We start from the raw sequence: 26466 nt of genomic DNA on the forward strand, positions 1-26466 counted from the left end.
ATAACATTACTGAAAATAATTCACAATTATCTCAGCTCTCGAACTGGACAATTTAAGCTATTCTCCACAGGAAGCTGTAAACACTTTGAGCAAACTATTAAAGTTATCAACTAATTCAATAATGTTTTAGCTTTGCTTTTAAGTGCTTTTAAGTTTCTGGTTTAAGATGGCGCTACCAAATGTGTGCAACAGTTCACTAGTAGTTTAAAAAGCAAGAAATTTGACTACCATTAATAATAACACCTCTTCTGAAGTAAATTGGAGAAAATCATCACCACAAACAATGAAGGGGTGAGCGAATTCAAGGGATAAACTATACTGGTACGTTGCAGAACCAACACAGGTGGAGTGAGCCATTCGGTGAGGAGAAGTCGAGGCAAAGGAGTTCCGATGCCCGTACAACTGGCCCAGGTGTGAGGCTGGATTGCTCTGGGCGCTGAGCTGATTTGGAGAAATCAAGAGCAGCTACAAAATCTGGGCCCGAAGCGAGTTGCTGGGCAGCATGTTCTAGGCCCGGAGCCTTTCACTGCAGTGGTGTATCAGTCCTAGTGCGAGGTACAATGCAGCATATTGTTTAAATTTGAACAATTTAAACAATATATGGGAAAGACAGGGCTTCAGGATTGGCGGTGAGAGCCGATTCCACCTGCTCTCCCGTGAAGTTCACTCCTCTCTCCATAGCGCCAAGGCTATATTGATTGCCCCCAGCTGCTGTGTTGCACTAATGTGATGGACTGATATCAAGGTTTGGGCCTACTCTGGGGTTCGGATCTGAGGACTCATTTTGGTTGAGAATAAAGTTGCTCACTTCTATTGTTTGCATGATTTGTGTTCCCCACCCCCCTTTCTCTGTGTATCAGGTGTCAGTCTTTATTTCATTTTTAATTATTTTTTATTGAGTTCTTTTGGGTTTCTTGCTTTGCGGCTGCCTATAAGCAAACAAATCTCCAAGTTGTATAATTTATACATCCTTTGATAATAAATGTACTTTGAAATCTTTTGAAGCAGAGTCTTTAAAGAAGGTGCAGATGTTCACAGGATGTTGCCTTGAAAAGACAGCATTAGCTAGGAGAGGGTGATCCAACATGGATTGCTTCTCTGTGGCGTCACAGGCTGAGGGGCAATCTGTCAGATGGACAGGAAATTCTGAGAGGTATAGATAAGGCAGGCAATGAGAAGTCCTCCTGGGTGGAAATTTCAAATGCTAGAGAGCACAGGTTTAAGGTGACAGACGGAAGTTTAAAGGCGATTTGCAAAGCAAGTTTTTTTTTTAAAAACACAAAGTTGTAATTACCTGAAATATGGGGAGTTGGTGGAAGTAGATAGGATAGCAACACATAAAAGTCATTTAGAAAGGCACATGTACAGGTAGGGATGCAAGAAATATTGATCACGTGCAGGCAGATGGAATTAGTTTAAACTGCCATAATGGTTTGCACAGACATCGTGCACCAAGGATCTGTTCTACGTAAAGTGGAGGCAAGATAATATACTGCAAATAAAGGATTGACAGAAACATAGATACTCATTCACTACAGCACACTTCGCATTCCAGTTATAGTTCAGTAAAGCAAAATTCAAGTATTTTGAATTGTCTTCCACTACAGTAAGTCAGCCACATTCAAGATCAAGATTGTGGTGCCAGCGAACAACACTACCAATGGCGACGTCCTGACGGCAGTTTATAAAACTATTACTTTTACTTTGTCTTTCAAATATGATTCTACTACCAAGTGTTACATACCTCAAGGAGATCTTGTGACTTTCTTGTGAGAATGTTGTAATGGTTTTTTTTGGAGGTCACCTGATGTAATTTTCCCACTGATGTGAGGTCACGTGATGACATGTTCACCACGGGTATAAAAGGGGAAGACCACCGGTGACGCAGTTAGTTTTTCCAGTTAGAACGTCAATGAGATTCTCCGCTCCGCCGCTTATTTGCATTATGACGCAGTTTTGATTTTAAACGGAGTTTTATGTTCTAATGTAAGGTACAGAAGTCTGAGCCAGCAGTTTGACCAATCACTACTACGTTTGTTAGTGTATCTTTTCAGTAACATTGAAGAGTGAAGACGGGACCCTGAAGGAGATGTTCCAGGGTTTGGAAAGGATCAACCATTATTGAAGTCGTTCAAGAAAGAGGGATCTACATGAAGTAGCCTTTGCTAAAAGTGGCAAGAAGGCCGTGCAAGATTATTCCACAGAGGAGTAAGGCCAGTGCCTTTTAAAACTGTTTTATTTTCAGTCACCATGAATCCTGTGGACGAGGCAGGATCCGACTGGGAGTGGCAGTGACGCTGTGTCTTTAAGGAATTTGTTACTTCATGAAAGTCTCTCCTAATTGACTGTATAAATCTCTTGGACTTTAAAAATTTACCATTCGAAGAACTGTGCTTGAATTTATCACTTTAAGAACTGGTTTCGCATTATTGCTTTAAGAACTAGTACTGAGTAGCGGTTTACCAAATGGCCGCATAGCCGTTTACTTCCGTTAGGGTTTTCATTTTTTTTTCCATTGTTTATCAGGGTTGAATAAATGTTTGTTTATAAATCCTGACTCGATATATTCATTGTTGCCAATCACGTGACACAAGTTGTGTGTGATCGGAACCAGCGGTTTACATTTTGATCATGTGTTTTTGGGCCGATTGAATGATCAGGCAAAATGCTGTCTCTGTGGGAGTTCGATGAGGTTTAGTAGCGGAGTGTGTGGAGACGAAGTGCAAGCCCATAATCAATTCCATTACGACTCTCCAAATGAGGCACTGAGTGCGTGAGCCCACAATCGACTCAATTGCTTTTCTCCATTTGAGGCGTCGAGCAAGGTTGAAGTCGATGAGGATGAGAGTGGAGAACAGATGGATGTTTGACACCATCTCTCCCTCTCTAGCCACTGTTGGAGGAAAATGCAGGAGTCTTGGGATCCATGTTGATCGATGAGGTTGTGCGCTTCTTTTGGGGGACATTAAGATTCATGCTACATGTGTTCCTGGGTTCTGGTTACTTGTTTTTTGCTGTTTGTGAGAGGTTTGATCAGGATGATCAATGTGGACTAGGGTGTTTCGGCTATGAATGGCCCTGCGATCTGCACTGGCTAGCAGCACAGTGCTGAACTGAAATCAACTGAATACCACTGGACTCCTGGTTTGATGTTTGATATTCTATGTGTTGTTCGCTCGTTTTTTGATGTCTGCACAACTGTGCGTTCCACATTTGATATTTTCGTCTACAAGTTCTACAGCATTTCTTTGTTTCATGGCTGCCTGTGGGAGTTCGAATCTCAGAATTGTATTCTGCAAACATACTTCGATAATAAATGTACTTTGACTAGTAAAATTCTATTTTTAAGGTGAGGCCCAAAATAGATAAAATACTTACTCAGACCTCGACCTCTACTATCTTGAATGTAACCTCTCTGGAATCCACCTTTGGCATTAGATGGTTGCTTCAGAGGCAGTTTCAGGTCCCTAGCTTTTGAGGTGCGTCCTTCAACTCCATTCACCTTCTCGTAGTCAGATACTCTGGTAGCAGAAATTTGCATTTCTTTTTCTGTTGTACAAAGTATGCAAGGATGACATAGGATTAAAAATGGAAAACAACAGGCATTCAACAAACCATATTAATACAGTTCAATAATGTTACTAAATGCTTAAATTCAAATAATTACATATAAATATTGCAAATACCATGCCTTTATTTAAAACAGGCAGCAAAGAAACACCAGCAGGTTTAGGCAAGTTACCGGACAGCAATCTGAGAGACAAGATGTACAGTACTTGCATTTGGAACAACAGAGACTGATTAGTGATAGCTAGCATGGTATGTGTGTAGGAGATCTGATAGATGTTTTTTTTTGATGTGGCCAAGTCTAAGGCAAAACAGTAGGTGTGATTTACAAGGACTTCAGTCATGTGTTTGGTAAGGTTCTACATAGTAGACTGCTCCGAAACGTTGACTGTACCTCTTCCCAGAGATGCTGCCTGGCCTGTTGTGTTCACCAGCAACTTTTGTGTGTGTTGCTGGAAGTTTAGATGCAAGGAATCCAGGGAGAAATCAGGGGTGATAATGGAAGGTGTTTCGCAGATTGATGGCCCATGCCTATTGGTTGTGCCTCAGGGGTTGTTGCAAGGCTCGCTGCTGTTTGTTATCTATATTATTCATTTGAATAAGAATGAACAAGACATAGTAAGTTTGCAGATGACACTAAAACAGCTGGAATAGTAGACAATGAAGGTTATCAAAAATTACAGGAGGATCATGATCATCTGATTCAGTGGATCAAGGAATGGAAAATAGAGATCAAGTAGGACTTTTACGACACTTAATTGGCATGGCCATGGGGAATGTTGCAGAGCCATCAGGAGAGGGACAGGGCAGGGTACCGATGTGTCTGTTCCCCTCAATAACAAGTACACCAATCTTCGTAATGCTGTGGGGGATGACCTAGCTGGTGAAAAGTCGTAGCGGCCAGATCTCTTGCAGTGAGTCTGGCTCTGTGGCTCAAAAGGGAATGGGGGGTAGAGGAGAGGGGATTCATTGGTTAGGATACCAGGCAAGACATGAACAGGGCTGACAGATGGTATGCTGCCTACCACGTGTCAATGATTTCTCTGATCAAGTCCACAGCCGGAAGTTCAATTGCACACTGATACCAACAGCATAACTACGAAAAGTGATGAGGTCTGAAGAGTGAATATAAGAATTAGGTAGAAAGCTGAGATCTCAAGGGTAGTAATCGCTGGATTGTTGCCTGTGCCACATGCCAGTGAAGGTAAGAAAAGATGACATGGTAGACAAATGTTTGGCTGAAGAATTAATGTAAAGCAGTGGTCCCCGACCTCCGGGCTGCGGGCCTATACATTGCCGCGAAGAATGCAGCGGTGCAGCGATAGCCGGAACGCACCCAGCACATCTTTAAGAAAAAAGCCGAAATAAACAAGCTAATTAATTAGGTGCCACCCGGCATGTAAATGTCAGCCCAGATCAGAGGCGATGATCTGGGCTGACATTTACCTGCCGGGCGGCAGCTAATTAGCTAGCTTATTTCAGCCTTTTTGTTAAAGATATGCTGCGTGCGTTCTGGCTACCACTGCACCGCTGCATTCTTCGCGGCAATGTATCGGTCTGCGGCCTGGAGGTTGGGGACCACTAATCCAGAGGACAGGATTTCAAATTTGTGGATTTTTCTGATCTCTTTTAGGGAAGGTATGACCTGCACAAAATGGACAAGTTATACCTGAACCTGAGAAGGACAAGCATCCTTGCAGCAGGTTTGGCAGGGAGATGGGAACCAGAGTGTTTGGTCAGATGATGGGGCATTTGGTGTTAATGTTGCGGCAGTTGCTGGTCGAAGAGATTTGACCAGATACCAACCCGGACATCAGAAGTTTTGAGAGAGGGTATTTCACTCAGGTTCACTGCCTGAATAACAAAGCCAACAGAGGATCACTACAGCAAGAAAGAGCTTTGACCACTGACCAATCCACGTTTGTGATTGATTAACAAGAGCAAATTAAAGGAAGGCAGGAGCAAGCACAGTGGCAATCATCAGATTGGACAGTCAGAGTGGCGATCTGCATCTAGCTGCAGGTTCTAACAATCTGCATGAGGGAGTTGGAGCTGAAACCCAATGAACTTCGGATCATTCGGGAGGGTGAGGGGTATAGAGAGGTAGTGGTTCAGGACACAAGTAACTGGGTGACAGTCAAGAAAGGGAAGGGTTAAGGGCCAGTGTAGACTATCCCTGTGGCCATCCATCTCAACTACAGGTATACCACATTATTTGGGGACAGGGAATGTTGACCTATCAGAGGAAAGTCACAGTGGCCAGGTCTTTGGCACCGATTCTGGCTCTGTGACTCAGAAGGGAAGACGAGAGAAGCACGCTGTGGTGATAGGAGATTCATTACTTAGGGAAACAGACAGGAGGTTCTGTGGACGAGAATAAGATTCCCGAATGGTACGTTGCCTCCTTATGCCAGGGTCTGGGATATCTTGGATTGAGTGTTTAGCATTCTTAAGTGGGAGGGTGAACAACCAGAAATCATGGTCCATGTAGGTACTAATGACATGGGTAGGACGAGTGATGAGGTTCTGCACAGGAAGTTCAGGGAGTTAGGTGCTAAGTTAAAGGGCAAGACCTCCAGTGTTGTGATCATAAGATTGCCACCCATGCCTCATGCTAGAGAGACCAGAACTAGGAGGATTAACAGTTTAATATGTGGCTAAAGAGTAGGAAGGAGGGCATAAGATTGGTGCTGAGAGGAAAATTGGATCAGTCATGATGAAATGACACAGCAGATTCGATGGGCCAAATGACCTATATCTTATGGTCTTAATCTGGTTGCAATGCAATGCTATTAGGAAAACTTGGCTGACAAAAGGGCAGGATTACTTGCTTGACATTCCAGGGTTCAGATGTTTCAAAAGGGATAGAGAGAGGGGTAAAAGAGGGAGGTGGCGGAAGTGACATTACTAATAAGGAATAGAGTTGTGTTTAATATTTCGGTAGTTATTGAGTAATACTGTAAATATATTGTTTGATTAAGCATTCTCTGTTTGTTTAAATAATTCAATACAGGGTATACGTAAATGTAGGTGAATGGCATACATCATAATGCCACCATGTCATTACTGCATGTCCCACTAAAAGTAAAATCAAAGTGTTCACACATCGTTCGAGCTCCTTCATTTTTCTTTTGATTAGTTTTATGCTTTGGAGTTACAAAACACAAAAGTGGTGATGAATAACTTCTAAACGAACTTGAGGCGACTACCTAAATGTTGACGTGCTACAAGACGTTCGAGTTAAATAAAAAAGTGAAGTGAAAAACGATTGAATATAAAAAAAGGAGCACAGCATGTGCTTCTTTGGGAAAGGACAGAAACGGTTGAGTTTAAAAAAAGGCAGAAATCAGTATCGGGTGATTATGATAAATTTTTTTAATAAGTAGAAATGGCTGGCTACATTGTAAAGATGGTTGCATTCAAATACACAAACATAACTGGATATTATATGCTGAGCAAATTGAGCAGTATTTTAAAACAAATCAAATAGCCAGTAAGAAGCGAGTGCCAATTTTGCTAGGTACATTTGACTTTCAGGCATAGTTTGCTTCGAAGTTTAACTGCTCCAACCAAACCAGATAAAGTAAGTTCCACTGATATTGTGAAGGTAATGTAGAACCATTTTGAACCAAAGCCATTGTTGACTACAAAATGCTTTAAGTTTTATAAGCAAAATCAAAAGGAAGGGAAGTCATTCAAAATTGGCTCCATCCTGAGACACAGCTTAGATTTAAGAGAGTAGCTGTATTTAAGAGAGTAGCTGTATTTAAGAATAGCTGTATCGATGGAAACAGCAGAGAGACACACAATTGAGTTGCAGTCAGGAATGAGTGATTGTGAACAAAATTGCAACAGCTAATCAGAAACTAGCCTGGTCAACTAAATTATGTTACCATTGTAGCAGGGACTCAAATACACCAGACAGAAGCAGGTTTAAAGATGAAACTTTCAGAAAAGGCAACAAAGAAGAAAACATAAAATAAAATAACAGCAATTGCAAAGGGAAGAGAAAAAGATAAAGTCAAGTTGCAGTTTCAGAAAGAGCACTAATCTGCATGCTGTTGATAAAGAAAAATCTGATAATGATGAGGGTAATGCACGACTGAGCAGCCTTGAGATTTACTTTGTTTCAGCGTGTGCCTGCGTGTGTGTGGCTGTGATGATGTCTTTTTCATGGGGGGGGGAGAGAGAGAAGAAGGGAGAGGGGGAGAGGGGGAGAGGGGGAGAGGGGGAGAGGGGGAGAGGGGGAGAGGGGGAGAGGGGGAGAGGGGGAGAGGGGGAGAGGGGGAGAGGGGGAGAGGGGGAGAGGGGGAGAGGGGGAGAGGGGGAGAGGGGGAGAGGGGGAGAGGGGGAGAGGGGGAGAGACAGACACTGACTGAGACTCCTCACACAGATATTTTTGCAGTATATTTCCCTTTATTTGACGAGGTCGAGTAGGGATCTCGACACTCAACCTGGCACGGATGGAAAGCGTACTCGGGAGCAGACCTGACTGGTTTCGAATCCGGGAACCTCCGCTCCCGGGTCTGGCACTGATGTCATTGCGCCACCAGCCGGCCCGTGCCTTGAGATTTATAATGTGAAAAATAACAAGACAAGCTTAGACCAGAAGAAGTGAACAGCAGATTAATTAAGATGCAATTAATTACTGGCTCAGCTGTTTCAGCCATATGATATTTCAAAGTTAGCGAACTGATACCTGTAGATATCCAACTTAAGAACTTATACTGGACAAAATATCACTCCTGTGGAAATGACATCCATTAACAGTGACATACAGCAACAAGCCACATTGGGCTTGTATGTGTAAAAAAAACTGGAAGGCCAGCAATGTAGGGACGTGATTGGCTCAGACAACTACAATTTGATTGGAGATCTATCCTCTATTTATATATCACATCCCCTGCAATAAAGTCAACTGAAAGCGAATTATTAAAGACATTGGATGATGCCACAGCAGTGGTCCTGGATGACACTGGAAAACTCAAACAAAGAAGCGTAAAATATTGTTAAATGAAAATGCCGCACTGAAGTTTTGCAAAGCTCATCCAGTTCTTTATACCATCTGGGATAAAGTAGCCAGTGAGCTACATCACATGGAGGCTGGAGGAATTATTTCCAAGCTTAAATGGATCCTATGGGTAACATCAGTGGTCCCAATAGCTAAGAAGAATGGGTCTGTCATGATCTGTGGTGATTCTAAGATCACTATCAACCCAGTACTGAGAGTAGATCAATACCCTCTGACAAGACTACAAAATTTCTCTGTAAACCTTTCAGGAGAAAAACACTTCAGCGAAGTGGACTTGGCTGAGGCCTACCTCAAATGGAACAAAAGTCCAAAGTCTATCTCACCACAAACACCCTTGATCACTTTATCGCCATAATAAGCTTATTTTTGGAGAAGAATCTGTACCTGCACTCTGACAAAAAGCTATGGACCATGTGATGCAAGGCTCCCTAGACACTTACTTAGAGGACATTATCGCTACTGGTGAGCATGACAAGCAACATCTCCAAAATATCGAGACAATGTTTAAAAGATTAGAAGATTATGGGCTCAGAGCATGATGCATAGCAAGCATCATTTACTGTGGCCACACCATCGACACACAAGAATTACACAATGTGCTGAGAAAAATTAAGCTGTAGTGGATGCTCCAAGCCCAAAAGATATGTCCTAGCAGTAGTGCTTTTGATGATTTGCCAATTACTGTAATACGTTCCTGCCAAACCTCTTGAACTCATTACTACAGATTGGGAAGAAATGGCAATGGACAAAACAGTGTGAAGTGGCTTCCAAGAATGCAATGGAAATGGTGGTGTCAGACACTGTATTCACATATTATGATTCACATCATCTCATGAAGCTTGTTTGTGATGTCTTGCCTTATGGTATGGGAGTAGTCATGTCATATGTTATGAGTGATGGAAGAAAACACCCTATAGACTTTGCATCATGTTCTCTTATCACTGCAGAGAGAAAAAGAACACACTACAAGCAATGTCAGCAGAACACACTTCACTGACAATGTATCAGAAGCTTGCCAATTCCCTCCTTGCATCTGTAATGCAGCACACTCCACAACCAACAACTCACCAGATATACTGTTCCTGCATTATCCTTTGTGCACATCCTTGGATCTCCTCAATCCCAATTTCAGATGGAGTATGCAGGATAAACAGCTGAGACACACTGAGTGTTCCTTTAGAGTTCAATGTTTCACTCCTGGACAAATAGCCCTGGCAAGGGACCTTACAGGTGATCAAAAGTGGGTACTTGGAAAGATCAAGGACAGAACTGGACCACTCTCCCACACAATGGAGATTGCATCTGATGAGAACACATCAATCAGTTGAGCAGAACGAAGTCAACTGTTAATGAAGAAAGGTGTCCAGAACTGTCAAAACCACTTCCTGCAATGCCAGAGTCAACTCCTACAACCACCATGAAGGCCCCTGAACCTGAGATTGTTTCACAGCCACAAGTCTCACCTGCCAAGCAGAATGATCCCTGTCAGGAAAGACATTTTCCCTCAAGAGTAAGAAATACTCCACAAAGATTAAATCTTTTAAGTCTGAATAGTGCCTAAAAAAGTATTCACTCACCCCCCCCAGAAGTTTTCACGTTTTATTGTTTTACAACATTGAATCACAGTGGATTTAATTTGGCTTTTTTTTTGACACTGATCAACAGACAGACTCTTTTGTATCCAAGTTAAAACAGATTTCTACAAAGTGATCTAAATTAATTACAAATATCAAACACAAAATAATTGATTGCATTAGGATACACCCCTTTTAATATAACATACCAAATCATCACTGGTGCAGCGGTTTTAGAAGTCACATAATTAATTAAATGGAGATCACCTGTGCACAGTCAAGGCATGTCAATTGTTTGTAGTAAAAATGCATCTGTATCTGGAAGGTCCAACTACTGGTGAGTCAGTATCCTGGCAAAAACTACATCATGAAGACAAAAGAACACTCCAAGCAACTCTGCAAAGAGTTTACTAAAAAGCTCAAGTCAGGAGATGGATACAAGAAAATTTCCAAGTCACTGAATATCCATTGGAGTCCAGTTAAGTCAATCATCAAGAAATGGAAAGAATATGGCACAGCTGTAAATCTGTCTAGAGCAGGCCATCCTCAAAAACTGAGTGACCGTACAAGAAGGGGACTAGCGGGGGAGGCCACCAAGAGACCTATGACAACTGTGGAGGAGTTACAAGCTTCAGTGGCTGAGATGGGAGAGACTGCACATACAACAGCTGTTGCCCAGGTGCTTCACCAGTCGCAGCTTTATGGGAGAATGGAAGAGAGAAAGCCACTGTTGAAAAAAAACTCAAGAAATCACAGCTAGTGTTTGCCAGAAGGCATATGGGAGAACCTCTGAAGGAGGTTCTATGGACTGATGAAAACAAGATTGAACATTTTGGCCATCAGACTAAAGGCCTTGTTTGGCATAAGCCAAACACTGCACATCATCAAAAACATAACTTGCATGGTGGTGGCTGCATCATGCTGTGGGGATGCTTCACTGCAGCAGGCACTGGAAGGCTTGTGAAGGTAGTGAGTAAAATGAATGCAGCAAAATACAGGGAAATCCTGGAGGAAAACCTGAAACAATCTGCAAGAGAATTGTGACTTGGGAGAAAATTTGTTTACCAGCAAGACAATGACCCCAAGCATAAAGTCAAATCAACACAGGAATGGCTTATAAACAACAAAGCTAATGTCCTGGAGTGGCCAAGTCAAATTCCAAACCTCAAACCAATTGAGAATTTGAGGCTGGACTTGAAAAGTGTGGTTCACTCTCAATCTCCATGCATTCTCACAGAGCTTCAGCAGTTTCGTAAAGAAACATGGGGAAAAAATTGTAATGTCCAAATGTGCAAAGCTGTTAGTTAAGACCTAACCACACAGATTCAAGGGTGTAGTTGCTGCCAAAGGTGCATCTACTAAATACTGACTTGAAGAGATTAAGTAATTATGCAATCAATTATTTTGTGTTTAATGATTGAAATAAATTTGTAGAAATTTGTCGTAACTTTCACTTTGACTTAAAAGAGTCTTTTCTGTTGATCAGTGTCAAAAAAGTCAAATTAATTCCACTGCGATTTAGTGTTGTAAAGCAATATAACATGACATCTTCCGGGGACAGGGGTGAATACTTTTTATAGACAATGTATATTACATAAAAATATAAAAATATTGAGATGCATTATGCATTCTATATTGAGTTTGAGTTCATAGCTAAGCAGGGAGGAGTGTTGTGTATTTAATATTTGAGTAATACTGTATTGTAAATATATTGTTTTGATTAAGCATTCTTAGTTTAAACAATTCATTATGGATTATATGTAGAAGTACATGAATGGCTTATGTTATTAAGCCATCATGTCAAATGCACACACTTTGCTAAAGCAAAAAAAGTCTGAACTAGTTACTCATGTGTTTTTCTGTCAAGTGTTTGATATTTTGGAATGACAAAACATAACAGAGTATTACAGCTGCAGAAAGGGAGGACATCATGAAGGGAACAGTCACTGTTAGGAGTATTCTACAACTCCAGTCTACCTCCACCACTGCCCCCAGCAGCATCAGGGATAACGAGGAGCAGAATGGTGCAAAATCTGTTATGGGTGATTCCACTTACCTGATGTTGACTGGCACCTCCCTGGCAAAAAGGTTTATATGGGGTAGAACTTGTTGGGTGTGTCTAGGAAGGATTCTAGCACAGTATGTGGACAAGCTGACTCAAGAAAAGGCCATATTCAATCTAGTACAAGGCAATGAACCTGGTCAAGTAACAGATCCATGTGTGTGAGCATTTCAGAGATAGTGACCACGGCACCTGGAGCTTTAGCATAGCCACGGACAAAGATAGGAGATGATAGGGGTGATTACTTAATCTGTGGTGGGCTAATTACAATGATATTAGGCAGGAACTTGGGAGTGTAAATTGGGAAAAGTGGTTTTCAGGGAAAAGCACAGTGGAAACGTAGATATTGTTCAGTGAAATAGTTGCATGGGGTTCTGATAGGTTTGTCTCACTGAAGCATGTCAAGGTTAAGAAAGAGGCAATGTCAGAGATTTTGGAAATCACAAGACCCTGAGACTGCATGAGATATACCCCAGGTCACTATAGGAAATAAGGGAAGAGATTACTGGAGCATTGACAATGATCTTCAGAATCTGATGTGATGTGTTACCAACAGAGTGATCAGCAGCACTGGGGCTCCACAGGGGACTGTCTTGTCTCCTTTTCTCTTCACCATTTACACCTCGGACTTCAACTACTGCATGGAGTCCTGTCATCTTCAGAAGTTTTCTGATGACTCTGCCATAGTTGGATGCATCAGCAAGGGAGATGAGGCTGAGTACAGGGCTACGGTAGGAAACTTTGTCACATGGTGTGAGCAGAATTATCTGCAGCTTAATGTGAAAAAGACTAAGAAGCTGGTGGTAGACCTGAGGAGAGCTAAGGTACCGGTGACCCCTGTTTCCATCCAGGGGGTCAGTGTGGACATGGTGGGAGGATTACAAATACCTGGGGATACGAATTGACAATAAACTGGACTAGTCAAAGAACACTGAGGCTGTCTACAAGAAGTATCAGAGCTGTCTCTATTTCCTGAGGAGACTGAGGTCCTTTAACATCTGCCGGACGATGCTAAGGATGTTCTACGTGTCTGTGGTGGCCAGTGCTATCATGTTTGCTGTTGTGTGCTGGAGCAGCAGGCTGAGGGTGGCAGACACCAACAGAATCAACAAACTCATTCGTAAGGCCTGTGATGTTGTGGGGATGGAACTGGACTCTCTGACGCTGGTGTCTGAAAAGAGGATGCTAAGTTGCACGCCATCTTGGTCAATGTCTCCCATCCACTACATAATGTACTGGGTGGGCACAGGAGTACATTCAGCCAGAGACTCATTCCACCGAGATGCAGCACTGAGCGTCATAGGAAGTCATTCCTGCCTGTGGCCATCAAACTTTACAACTCCTCCCTTGGAGGGTCAGACATCCTGAGCCAATAGGCTGGTCCTGGACTTATTTCATAATTTACTGGCATAATTTACATATTACTATCTAACTATTTATGGTTCTATTATTATTTATTATTTATGGAGCAACTGTAATGAAAAGCAATTTCCCCCGGGATTAAAGTATGACTATGACTATTTTGAGGCAGCAGTACAGTGCAAGCAGAATATTACAGTAAAAGCACTGCGAAACAGAAGAGAGGTAGTGTTCATGAACTGTTCAAAAAATCAGATGACAGAGACCTTTGCATCCGCACTGGCCACAGAAGTAGTATCAAAGGATTGAAGGATATCAAATAAGACCAGAAGACAAAAGAGCAGAATCAGGCCATTAACTGGGTGGCACAGTAGCGTAGTGGTTTACCGACAATACTTTCTGGTACCAGTGACACAGGTTCAATTCCTGCTGCTGCCTGGAAGGAGTTTGTACATTCTCCCCATGACTGCATGGGTTTCCTCCGGGGGCTCTAGTTTCCTCACAGACCAAAGATGCACTGAATGTACGTTAACTGGGCATTGTGAATTGTCCCGTGATTAGGCTAGGATTAAATTTGGGGGATTGTTGGATGATGCGGCTCGAAGAGTCAGGAGGGCCTATTCTGCAATGTATCTCCATAAAAACTAAATGGTCAATGAGAATTAAAGCTGCATAGCACCTTGAACCCCAAACATTCTGGATTGTAATAAGCTTAAGATTTAATATTCAGCTGTTTCACTTAGCAAATAGTCTTGCTTATAGCTAGTTAGCAGCAAAAAGCAAACCACACCACAAAAGTCTCGACAAAACAAACATACACATTATTGTATGTGGAACCTAAATTAAAAGTGCACAAGACTAAGCCATGTAACAAGACAACTTCTGCATGACTATCATGGGTTTCAAAGTGTTGAGTACCATTCTGTAGAAAAATAAAGCAGTTTGTACTGAATATCAGAGCCGATTATGAAGATATGAATTCTTTTTCAATTAATCATCTTTGGACATTTAAATGCACACTTGGCAAAGAAAATAAAATAAGCTAATACATATACCTTCATCAGGCTTTCAAATGCGAGCCAGTCAAACTTGCATTTATTGATATTGTTTTTTAAAATTGAAAACCATAAAGTATAAAGATAGCAATTATAATTTGCAGAAGTAATTTTTCACAATAGGAAGAGCTTTGGTAATTTAATTTTTTGTAAATATTGATGATTTAAGGAGTGATATTAGTTCAGTTTACCAGGGCAGTTCACAATGTTCAAACCATATATGTACTGTTTAACGTCCCATTAAGTCAGTGCAATTGATGCTGAAAGAAACTGGAGCTCTTCCGTTTAATGATTTGCATTTCACGTTACATTTGAGAACACTTCAACATAGAACTAGCTGTTCTATGACACATGTTGAAAGGGTGTTTGCACAGAAATAATCAGAAATGGGGCATATGAAACCAAATTCGAAGTTGCTGTCATTTGAGATTAACATTGAAATCAATCAGCAGTTAAATTATTTTGATGGTGTTGGTTGATGCTGAATGTTGACCTAGAAATTATACAATCACTGCAGAAATATTGTTTTGAATCTTTAACCCTAATCTTTAAAAGCAGAAAGGGAGTTGGTTTAAGTATAGATTACACCTTAAATTCATATTTCCGTGGATTAAGGTACTTCAATGAGGGTACAGAGAGAGCAGCCTAAGTTGTGTTTTATAAGTGGATCATCAATCCCTTAACTTGAAAGCAAAAGTGGGGGGGGAGAAAAGTATTTAAACCGTATTCAAGTGGCAGAGCTCTCTTTGCAACTGTGGCAGCAGAGAAACTTAAGATTATTTGTTTAATAGTGAAAACAGATATAGATGCAAATTCTGATTATTTGTATAGTCAGCTATGTTATAGTGATTAATATCTACCTCAATCAACTTGGAACCAGAAACTCACCTGAATCTTCTCCATCCAATTTATAGTGAACAGGATGAAATACTTGTCTCGGTGCATCCTCGGTACTGACTGGCATACCATAGGGATTAGCATAAAACAGCAGCAAAGGTTGGAAGTGACCTCGATTACACTTGGAGACCACATCTTTCCACTTTGATCCGACCTATCAAACATTTTTGTTTAAAGTTCATGTTGCACATAATTACATGCTTTACAAAATATACAACAAAGTCAATATTCAAAAACTACTTAAATGAACTTCACAAGTAAGGTGGCTTTAACACAAAATTTCTATCTTTTTGTTAGTCTTCCCCCCCACCCCCAAACCCAATCTCACTCGCTTTCCAAATATTTGGGGTACATTTTACCAGAATCAGGTTTATTATCTCTCACACACCATGATATTTGTTGTTTTGCGGCAGTAATAAAGTGAAAGCTTTTTCCATCAAAATGGCATCTACGTACAATTCTCCTTCAGTCAACATCTTCTGCATAAATCATGAAACCATATATTTCACTTCTTTTATGTCTTTTATGTTTGCTTTTGTCTTGAATGTGATTCTGGAACTGTAGGAGCCTGTGATTTACAGTTTGGAGATCATTTGGGTGTTTCAGCGCTCTGCAGTCTCCAAGAGAGTTCCAGGAGGCAGAGGCAGCATATGGGAACCTTGTGGCAAGAATGCTGCGGGAGGTGGGGGCACAAGCTGTTGCTCAACTCATTTTCACCAAATACAGCTTCCATTGTTCACCGACTAAAGCAATGAGGGAGACTAAAACATCGACGCGAATGCAGAAGATGAGCACCAGCTACCTCCCTTTTGATTGCTGGTGAGGTTGCTCTGCTATCAGAGAGGGAGATTGCCATATGATCACTGATGGGATCGCTTGCTGCCAGAAGGAGATAGGTCTGTCGCTGTGCCTGGAGAATGTTACCCAGCTTTTTTAGCGTTTTGGATATGGATTTGGACCACTGTCTTTTTTCCCCCCAGTCTTGTAGTTTTTTAATATTCTGTATTTTTCTCAGTACTTTTTGTGTGCGGGGGAGGGGGATCTGGGGGTTGATGATTGTGCTGCTGTTCTTTTCTTTCTTGGTTTCATGGCTATCTGGAGAAGAGTTTCAGAGTGATAATAAATGAACCCTTGAAAGGAAAAATACTATAAATTACTAGATAATTCCCTGCATATGGTCCAGTCTTCAGATTCACAGCAGCGCACAAGCACTCTTCCACTTCAATTGACCATATCACACAATGCTTATTACTTACTGGTGCTGCAGAACTCAGACTCTGCCTATATGCCAGGAGTAGAAGTACAAACAGGTGGTTCAACTTGCCAAAGTGTGGGCACAGAATGGCACAGTAGGCATTCTTGATGGTGTTGTAACAGTGATCAAGTGTGTTGACCCCTCTGGTTCCACATGTAACATCGTTGGCGGTACTCTCTCAGAAACTTCAAGCTGGCCTGGTTCAAATCCCTCGCAATGACTGGGAAGACATTAGCATGTGCTGTCTTGTCAGTGTTGATCACAGTGCTCAGCTCCTCCAGTGCCAGCTTAACGTTTGCCCTTTCCAGGGTTGGAAGGTTCATTGCAACTAGGATGATAGCGCAAAACTCCCTTGGCAGACAGAATAGACTTGACCATCGAATGTTCCATTTGATATTTTTGTACTCTGCTTTGATATCATAACACTGATAGAAAGCATTTAAAAACCTGGACTAAACATCTGGTCCAAAAAAATGCTTAATGAGAAATCAAACTATTTCCTATGATAATTCTACAGCATACTTCATATTTAAACTGGTTAGTGTGCTTCAATTATAATAAAAAAAATTCCAAATATTATTCCAATTTAGAAAGTACTTAAACAGCTAGGTGGTACTTGTTTCAAAATTATAATGAGCTCTGGTCAGGACCAATCATAAAGAGCCACCCATTGTCTCGGATACATTAGAACATTAGAAAGTTTTTTCAAGAACAGTACATTCGGCCCTTCAAAGCATACCAAATTCCTATTTATATAGCAGACATCCCACCCTGCAAAAACTCTTTTCAGGGATGTAGCACCACTTCCCCTGCCCCCTGCAACCCCATATCCACCACTCCCCCAGGCTGACCTCCAAGGGTGTATGTATACAGGGCATTTTCTTATGAAAGAACACAACAATTTATTTGATCACATATTGAAAATATTTACACACATATTATATATATATTCCTTGTTGAGTATTTTGTTGGAAGTCTCAAAGCCAATAGCTAAGTGCTAAACAAAAACAACTTTTCTATTTCTTTTGCAAACTTTCCTTGTACTGTGATATGGCTTGCTTGGCAGATTTGAGCATTTTGCCCGAAGTCTCAACCTCATAGCAGTCTGTGTCAATGAATTTGTTAATTTTGCAAGACATTAGCTTTATAATTATATTATATTATATTAAAATGGAGTCTTTTTTTTATTCTATTACAACTTTAAGTCTACAGGGAGTTTGGCCTCATCACGCAGGACATCAATAGAGTAGCTCCTTAGCAGCTAGCCAGCTAGTTCAAATAATGTTAGCTATGCTAATGAACGAATGACACCTGTTAAACTCACCTCAACATGTCTTTTACAGTCATTTAACCCACCATGAGCAATAGAAAAGTCACTGTTGCTTGCTGCACTGTTTGCAACACTGTCATTATTTTTGACCCCTATTAGGCAGGGGTACACTTTAGTGCAGTCTGGGGTGAAGCACGTTTTATATTTCCTTTTTTTGGAACACTCTGCCATGGTGCTGCAGGACACTAAACTGAACTGATGGACAATGAAAGAGAGAGAGATCAACTGTAAAGCCTGCCCACAGATGAAAACTCATAGGTCTACTTAGCACAAAGAGAGACCAATCAGGATTATTCTCTGTCTCCCTCTCCCCCTCTCGCTCGCTCTAAAAAAAATAAAAATTTTTAAAAATCAATTTCCAGGATATTGTATATAATTTGTGGGTGTCAGGGAGCCGCTATCAATATGTGGGAGACTCCCGGAACTTCCGGGTGAAGTGGGATGTCTGACATAGTGTGTTGAATTAACTAACGAGATTAGATTTGAAAGTCTCTAAGGTACTACTCTCAACTACATAACTAGGTAGTTTGTCCCATGTGTCCACAATTCCCTGCATAAAGAAATGCTTTCTGATGTTAGTTTAAAATCTCCCCTTAACCAGTCTCCACCTATGGAGATGGTCCTTGCTGATGGATTAATTTTGAAGTAGCAGCTGGCAGTCACCTTACTTATACACTTAACGATTTGAACACTTCTATCATGTCTCCTCTTACTCTATGTCTACTTAGAATAAAAAGATTTAGTTTTTTTTTAAGTCTTTTTTCATAGCACATATCCTGCAGATCTGGAATGAGTCTATTTGCCCTTCTCTGGACTCTCGAGTGCCTTCACATCCTTCACACAGTACAGAGACTAAAAATGTACAGTATTCCAGGTGTGGCCTCACAAGCACAATATACAGCTTAAGGATAATTTATCTTAATTTGAACTCCACTGAGCGCATTATATAGCCCAAGATTCTATTAGCCTTCTTAGTCACTTCTGTGCATTCATTGTCTAGATGTTAAAAGTGATGAGTCTACCAGGATGCCCAAATCCTTCTCATACAGTGCACTTCCTAATTCAAGATCCCTCCCAGTATATATTTGTATCTAATATTTCTACTTCTATGTAATACTTTACATTTACTTACATTAAATTTCATCTGCCATTTATCTGTCCACATCTGGATTTTGTTTAGATCTAACTGTATTGATTCTGCTGCCCAAATGCTTACATCCCATTCCCTTAATTTTGTGTCACTGCCAAACTTTACTAGTTTATGTGCTTATCCAAATCATTAACGTAAATTAAAACAGCAGTAGCCCCAAAACCGATCCCTGCTGAACCCAACTTCTAACATCACCTGGGTGTGAAAATGATTCCCTCATCATAACCCGTTGTTTTCTGTGCTTGAGGCAATCCTGCACCCATTCACACATCTTACTGAATTCCTACCTCCTGTAATTTGATTATTAACCTCTCGTTGGGTACCCTGTCAAAAGCTTCTGAAAGTCCCAAGAAAATGGTATAAACTGCTCCATTGTTATCAGAAATTTTAGTTGTCTCTTCATAGAACTCCAGCTATTAGTAAAATATGATTTCTCTTTCAGAACCCATGCTGACTTTCTGCTAACATGCCTTTTCTTATCGGCTGCTTTTCCATCTTATTCCTTATTATTGTTTCTACCATCTTGCCTGCAATACATGCTGAGCTTACTGGTGTATAGTTGCCAGGGTCAGTTCAGTCACCCTTCTTATAAACTGGGACAATGTTAGCCCATTTCCAGTCCTTGGGGATTTCACCAGTCTTCAATTTCTTTTGAAAAATACACATTAGGGCTTTTTGTAGATATAATCACATCTTTAAGTACCTTTAAGATTTATTAACTTCCAGCCTTTTTCACTTAAGCAGGACGTCACTTTCCAAGATCTCCAAGTCTCTAAAAACCTTATTTTCCCTCTATACTTCCTGACGTATTACTAACATCCTCTCAGGTGAATACTTCAGCAAAATATGAGTAAAGAGTATCAGCTATTTCCTTCTCTGCAATAATTTAACACTCTATTATTATTCCTAAGACACTTAACTTCTTCCTTGACTTTTCTTTTACTGCTAAAGTATTGAAAATATATTTTGGGGTCAATCTTAGCATTATCAGCAATATCCTTCTCTACCTGCCTTTTGGCAATCTGAATTTCCCTCTTGACTGTAGCTCTCATATCTTCATATGCCTCATGGTTAACATCATTACTATTTTTTCTCTATTCCTTATATTGCTGTTTTTTTCAATTATTTTTACATATATCTTTATTCATTCATGTAGTTGATCTATTGTTCTTATTGCTTCTCCTGACCTTGCATATGAACATTTCCTGATCTGCATGTATTACTCTTTAAATTGACCCTATTGTTTCTCAACTGATTCAATGTCAAGTAGTTCCTTCCAGTTTACCTTCTGAAGTCCTTGATGCATCTATGCAAACTTCGCCTTTCTGAAATTCAATTTCATGGCTTTGGTTTTAACTGAAATACTCTCCCAAAAAACTTCGAGACTAACAATGTGATGACCACTTGTTCATAAAGGCTCAAGAACTTCCATACTCAAAATTCTATCTGATCATTACCGAATATTAAATTAGACATGGGTCCCCTATTGTTGATGTATTAATATACTGGGTCAAAAAACAATCATTCAATAATTCAATTAATTCACTTTCCTGTAATCCATTAGTCACTGGGTTCATAGAACATAGAATAGTACAGCACAGTACAGGCCCTTCGGCCTACAATGTTGTGCCAACCTTCAAACCCTGCCTCCCATATAAGCCCCCACCTTAATTTCCTCCATATACCTGTCTAGTAATCTCTTAAACTTCGAGTGTATCTGCCTCCACCATTGACTCAGGCAGTGCATTCCACGCACCAACCACTCTCTGAGTAAAAAACCTTCCTCTAATATCCCCCTTGAACTTCCCACCCCTTACCTTAAAGCCATGTTCTCTATCATGTCTCCTCTCATCTTCCTTTTCTCGAAAGAGTAAAGCCCTAGCTCCCTTAATCTCTGATCATAATCCATACTCTCTAAACCAGGCAGCAACCTGGTAAATCTCCTCTGTACCCTTTCCAATGCTTCCACATCCTTCCTATAGTGAGGCGACCAGAACTGGACACAGAACTCCAAGTGTGGCCTAACCAGAGTTTTATAGAGCTGCATCATTGCATCACAACTCTTAAGCTCTATCCGTCGACTTAAGAAAGCTAACACCCCATAAGTTTTCTTAACTACCCTATCTACCTATGAGGCAACTTTCAGGGATCTGTGGACATGTACCCCCAGATCCCTCTACTTCTCCACACTATCAAGTATCCTGCCATTTACTTTGTACTCTGCCTTGGAGTTTGTTCTTCCAAAGTGCACCACCTCACACTTCTCCGGGTTGAACTCCATCTGCCACTTCTCAGCCCACTTCTGCATCCTATCAATGTCTCTCTGCAATCTTTGACAATCCTCTACACTCTCTACAACACCACCAACCTTTGTGTCGTCTGCAACCTTGCCAACCCACCCTTCTACCCCCACATCCAGGTCGTTAATAAAAATCACAAAATGTAGAGGTTCCAGAACAGATCCTTGTGGGACACCACGAGTCACAATCCTTCAATCTGAATGTACTCCCTCCATCACCACCCTCTGCCTTCTGCAGGCAAGCCAATTCTGAATCCACCTGACCAAACTTCCCTGGATCCCATGCCTTCTGACTTTCTAAATAAGCTACCATGTGGAACGTTGTCAAATGCCTTACTAAAATCCATATAGATCACATCCACTGTTCTACCCTCATCTATATGCCTGGTCACCTCCTCAAAGAACTCTATCAGGCTTGGTAGACACGTTCTGCCCTTCACAATGCCATGCTGACTGTCCCTGATCAGACCATGATTCTCTAAATGCCCACAGATCCTATCTCTAAGAATCTTTTCCAACAGCTTTCCCACCACAGACGTAAGGCTCACTGGTCTATAATTACCCGGACTATCCCTACTACCTTTTTTGAAAAAGGGGACAACATTCGCCTCCTTCCAATCCTCCAGTACCATTCCCATGGACAACAAGGACATAAAGATCCTAGCCAGAGGCTCAGCAATCTCTTCCCTCGCCTCGTGGAGCAGCCTGGGGAATATTCCATCAGGCCCCGGGGACTTATCTGTCCTGATGTATTTTAACAACTCCAACAACTAATCTCCCTTAATATCAACATGCTCCAGAACATCAACCTCACTCATATTGTCCTCACCATCAAGTTCCCTCTCATTAGTGAATACCAAACAGAAGTATTCATTGAGGACCTCGCTCACTTCCACAGCCTCCAGGCACATCTTCCCACCTTTATCACTAATCGATCCTACCTTCACTCCTGTCATTCTTTTTTTCTTCACATAATTGAAGAATCCTTGGGGTTTTCCTTTACCCTACTCGCCAAGGCCTTCTCATGCCACCTTCCTGCTCTTCTCAGCCCCTTCTTAAGCTCCTTTCTTGCTTCCCTATATTCCTCAATAGACCCATCTGATCCTTGCTTCCTAAACCTCATGTATGCTGCCTTCTTCCACCTGACTAGATTTTCCACCTCACTTGTCACCCTACCATTCTTTATCTTCCTCACCGGGACAAATTTATCCCTAACATCCTGCAAGAGATCTCTAAACATCGACCACATATCCATAGTACATTTCCCTGCAAAAACATCATCCCAATTCACACCCGCAAGTTCTAGCACTGTCACCCAGATACTCACCCACTGAGAGATCTGTGACCTGACCTGGTTCATTACCAAGTACTAGATCTAGTATGGCATTCCCCCTAATCAGCCTGTCCACATACTGTGACAGGAATCCGTCCTGTACACACTTAACAAACTCTGCCCCATCTAAACCCTTGGAACTAATCAGGTGCCAATCAATATTAGGGAAGTTAAAGTCACCCATGATAACAACCCAGTTATTTTTGCACCTTTCCAAAATCTGCCTCCCAATCTGCCCCTCGGTGTCCCTGCTGCTACCAGGGGGCCTACAGAATACTCCCAAAAGAGTAACTGCTCCTTTCCTGTTCCTGACATACATCCATACTGACTCAAAAGAGGATCCTGCTACATTACCCACCCCCACTGTAGCTGTAATAGTATCCCTGACCAGTAATGCCACCCCTCTTCCCCTTTCCCCCCCTCTATCCCTTTTAAAGCACTGAAATCCAGGAATATTGAGAATCCATTCCTGCCCTGGTACCAGCCAAGTCTCTGTAATGGCCACTAGATCATAATTCCATGTATGTATCCAAGCTCTCAGTTCATCACCTTTGTTCTTGATGCTTCTTGCATTGAGGTACACACATTCCAGCCCTTCTACCTTACTGTCTTTACACCATTTATTCTGCTTCTCTTTCCTCAAAGCCTCTCTCTATGTTAGATCTGGCTTTACTCCACGCACTTCTTTCACTGCTCTATCGCTCTGGGTCCCATCCCCCTTGCAAATTAGTTTAAACCCTCCCGAATCATGCCAGCAAACCTACCTGCAAGGATATTGCTTCCCCCTCGATTTCAGGTGCAACCCATCCAATCTGTACAGGTCCCACCTTCCCCAGAAGAGATCCCAATGATCCAAAAATCTAAAACCCTACCCCCTGCACCAACTCCTCAGCCACGCATTCAACTGCCATCTCCTCCAATTCTTACCATCACTGTCATGTAGCCCTGGCAGCAATCCTGAGAATGCCACCCTTGAGGTCCTGTTCTTCAGCCTTCTGCCTAGTTCCCAAAACTCACACTTCAGGACCTCATCTCTCTTCCTGACTATGTCGTTGGTCCCTACATGTATCACAACTTCTGGTTGCTTTCCCTCTCATACCAGGATGTCATGCACCCGGTCAGAGACATCCCAGACCCTGGCACCTGGGAGGCAACAAACCATGCGGATGTTCTTCTCACATCCACAAAATCTCCTGTCTGCTCCTCTGACTGTAGAGTCTCCAATGACGACAGCTCTCCTCTTCTCCGTCCCACCCTTTTGCACCACCGGGTCAGTCTCAGTGCCGGAGGCCCTGCCACCGTGGCTCACACCTGGTCGCTCACCCCCGCCAACAGTATCCAGGACAGTAAACCTATTATTCAGGGGAATGGCTACAGGGGTGCTCTGCACTACCTGTCTGCTCACCTTCGCTTTCCCCCCTCCAACTGTCACCCAATGACCTGCTTCTGACAGTCTAGGTGTGACTACCTCCCTGTAGCTCTCATCTATGACTGCCTCATTCTCCCTTATGTGCCATGCGTTAAATCTTCTCTTCTCCATCTTAGCTGGACTGGCACGTGGCACAGGCAGAACTTCCAAGAAGACCACCTTGTCAGTTCTATCCCTAAGCTTCCCCCAACTCTTTAAATTTATCTTGCAGAACTGACAGCCTGCCCTTACCTATGTCATTTGCTCCAATATGGACAATGACTACTGAATCCACCCCAGCTCTGGCCAGGAACTTATCTACTCATTCAGATATCGTCTCCTAATGTTCCTAGTAGGCAACACACTGTGCAAGAGTCCTTGTCAATACACACCTGATTCTCAATCCCCCTGTTAATTGAGTCACCTACTATCACTACTTCCTTTTTATGGGGTTTCAGTTTTGGATTAGAGAGTCTTGCGGGACTCTTCTGTCCTACCTACCAACTCTGGGATTTCATGGTTATTGTTGAGCACCGCTAGATGTACAAAATGGTTGGACACTTACAACTGGGGATGATGCTCCCATACAGTGTGAACCTCTTACTCTGTGCTTCCTTCCCACCTGTCTCTTTCTTTCTAGTCTGGAGTCTCAACCCATTGCTCGTGGGGTGCACGCCATCTCCCTAAAGAGCATCAGGAGCACACCTGCCAATCCTCTTCAACATTGCAGATCAGCTATCTCCTTAATTTCAGCCACCTTGTTCCCGAGGCATTGGATTAGTTGACATTTCTTGCATATGAACACTCCAGGGGAGTACATTTCCATGAATCCAAACAAAAGACAAGACTGACATTGCAGAGGCTGCATTATTATACTTTGGGGGTGGGGGGGGGGGAGGGCGAAGAACTACTGAAGATAAAATAGTTGTATTTATTTAAATTCTTAAAAGTAAACTACTATTTATACTACTATTCCTACAACTATTCCTGATGTACCAGATAATGCTTGGACCTTCCCCAGACATTATAGATTTGCTTCCCTGATTGATTCGCTTTCCCTGCCAGTAAACTAGATTACAAAGCAACTCTTGGTCCCGCCTTATTAGGTCTACAACAACTACACCACTATCTAAATACTGGCTCGCTTTTTCATCAAAAGCACATTAAGCACCTCTTTTACTGCTGACGCTAGCAAACTGCTTATACAAAGACGAGAAAACCGGCCACCCAAAACAAGTGATAGGCTGGAAAACAATTCCTTTGCGGCCCCTGCAAGGTGACCAAAAGCAAGTTATGTAAGCAGCCACATCCAAAATGTAAAACAGAACAAAAGAACGCTACTAACCAGACCTTTTTGCTCACACTCTCCTAAATCGTGTGCTTTGCTATGGCAGGAAGTGGATAAAAGTAAACTTGGTAGAAGTATGCAAGAGCTGAATGCTCATTTCAAAATAACACTCACTGATCACACTATATAACAATTAGTGGTTCTGATGAAAAATCAACCACCTGATGACTGTTTCTCTCTCCACATATGCTACTTGATGGTCTGAACACTTATCTTATTCCAGTTAATAACTTTAAATTGTTGACGACTTAAACTTTATTTTGTCAGTGTATTATTGTTTACCTGCACTACACTTTCTATGTAGCAGGTAAACTTGATTCTGCATTTTTATTATTTTACCTTGTTCTACCTCAATACGCTATGTAATGATTTGATCTGTATGAACAATATGCAATACAATCTTTTCACTGTATCTTAGTATATGTGACAATAATAAACTAATAGAAGCAACAGTTCTTGGGGTCCAGTCCATTAGCTCTCTGATAGTGGTCATGAAAGTAAATAGGAAGGTAAAGACGACGATCAGTCAAGGCAATGAGTTGAAGAGTCAAGAAGTCATGTTGCAATTGCCTAACACCTTTGTTGGGCTTTATATGGTGGGAGTCAAAGCTGTGGAATTTACCTGAAGACTCACTCAATATTTTAGGAAGTTTCTTTTCCTCTGCCATAAGATTTCTGAATGGCCCATGACCACTACATTATTATTCCCCTTTTGCACTTTTTTATTGTAATATAGCAATTTTATGTCTTATAATGCACTGCTTTTACAAAACAAGACTTCACAACATACATCAGTG

At 41.6% G+C, this 26466-nt stretch overlaps 1 protein-coding gene across 2 annotated transcripts in view; it reads right to left on the minus strand.

Annotated features, from left to right (window-relative positions):
* LOC134344183 (inactive ubiquitin carboxyl-terminal hydrolase 53-like) overlaps window positions 1–26466 on the minus strand; it is a 150150-nt gene that overhangs the window by 71886 nt on the left and 51798 nt on the right. For both annotated transcript variants that reach the window (XM_063043561.1, XM_063043560.1), the window contains exons 9-10: window positions 15538–15700; window positions 3379–3549 (exon numbers count right to left, since the gene is read on the minus strand). In XM_063043561.1, coding sequence (XP_062899631.1) covers window positions 3379–3549; window positions 15538–15700 — 334 coding nt within the window. The remainder of the gene's footprint in view (window positions 1–3378; window positions 3550–15537; window positions 15701–26466) is intronic.

The sequence above is a fragment of the Mobula hypostoma genome, chromosome 3 (assembly GCF_963921235.1).
Source record: "Mobula hypostoma chromosome 3, sMobHyp1.1, whole genome shotgun sequence".
NCBI lineage: Eukaryota > Metazoa > Chordata > Chondrichthyes > Myliobatiformes > Myliobatidae > Mobula > Mobula hypostoma.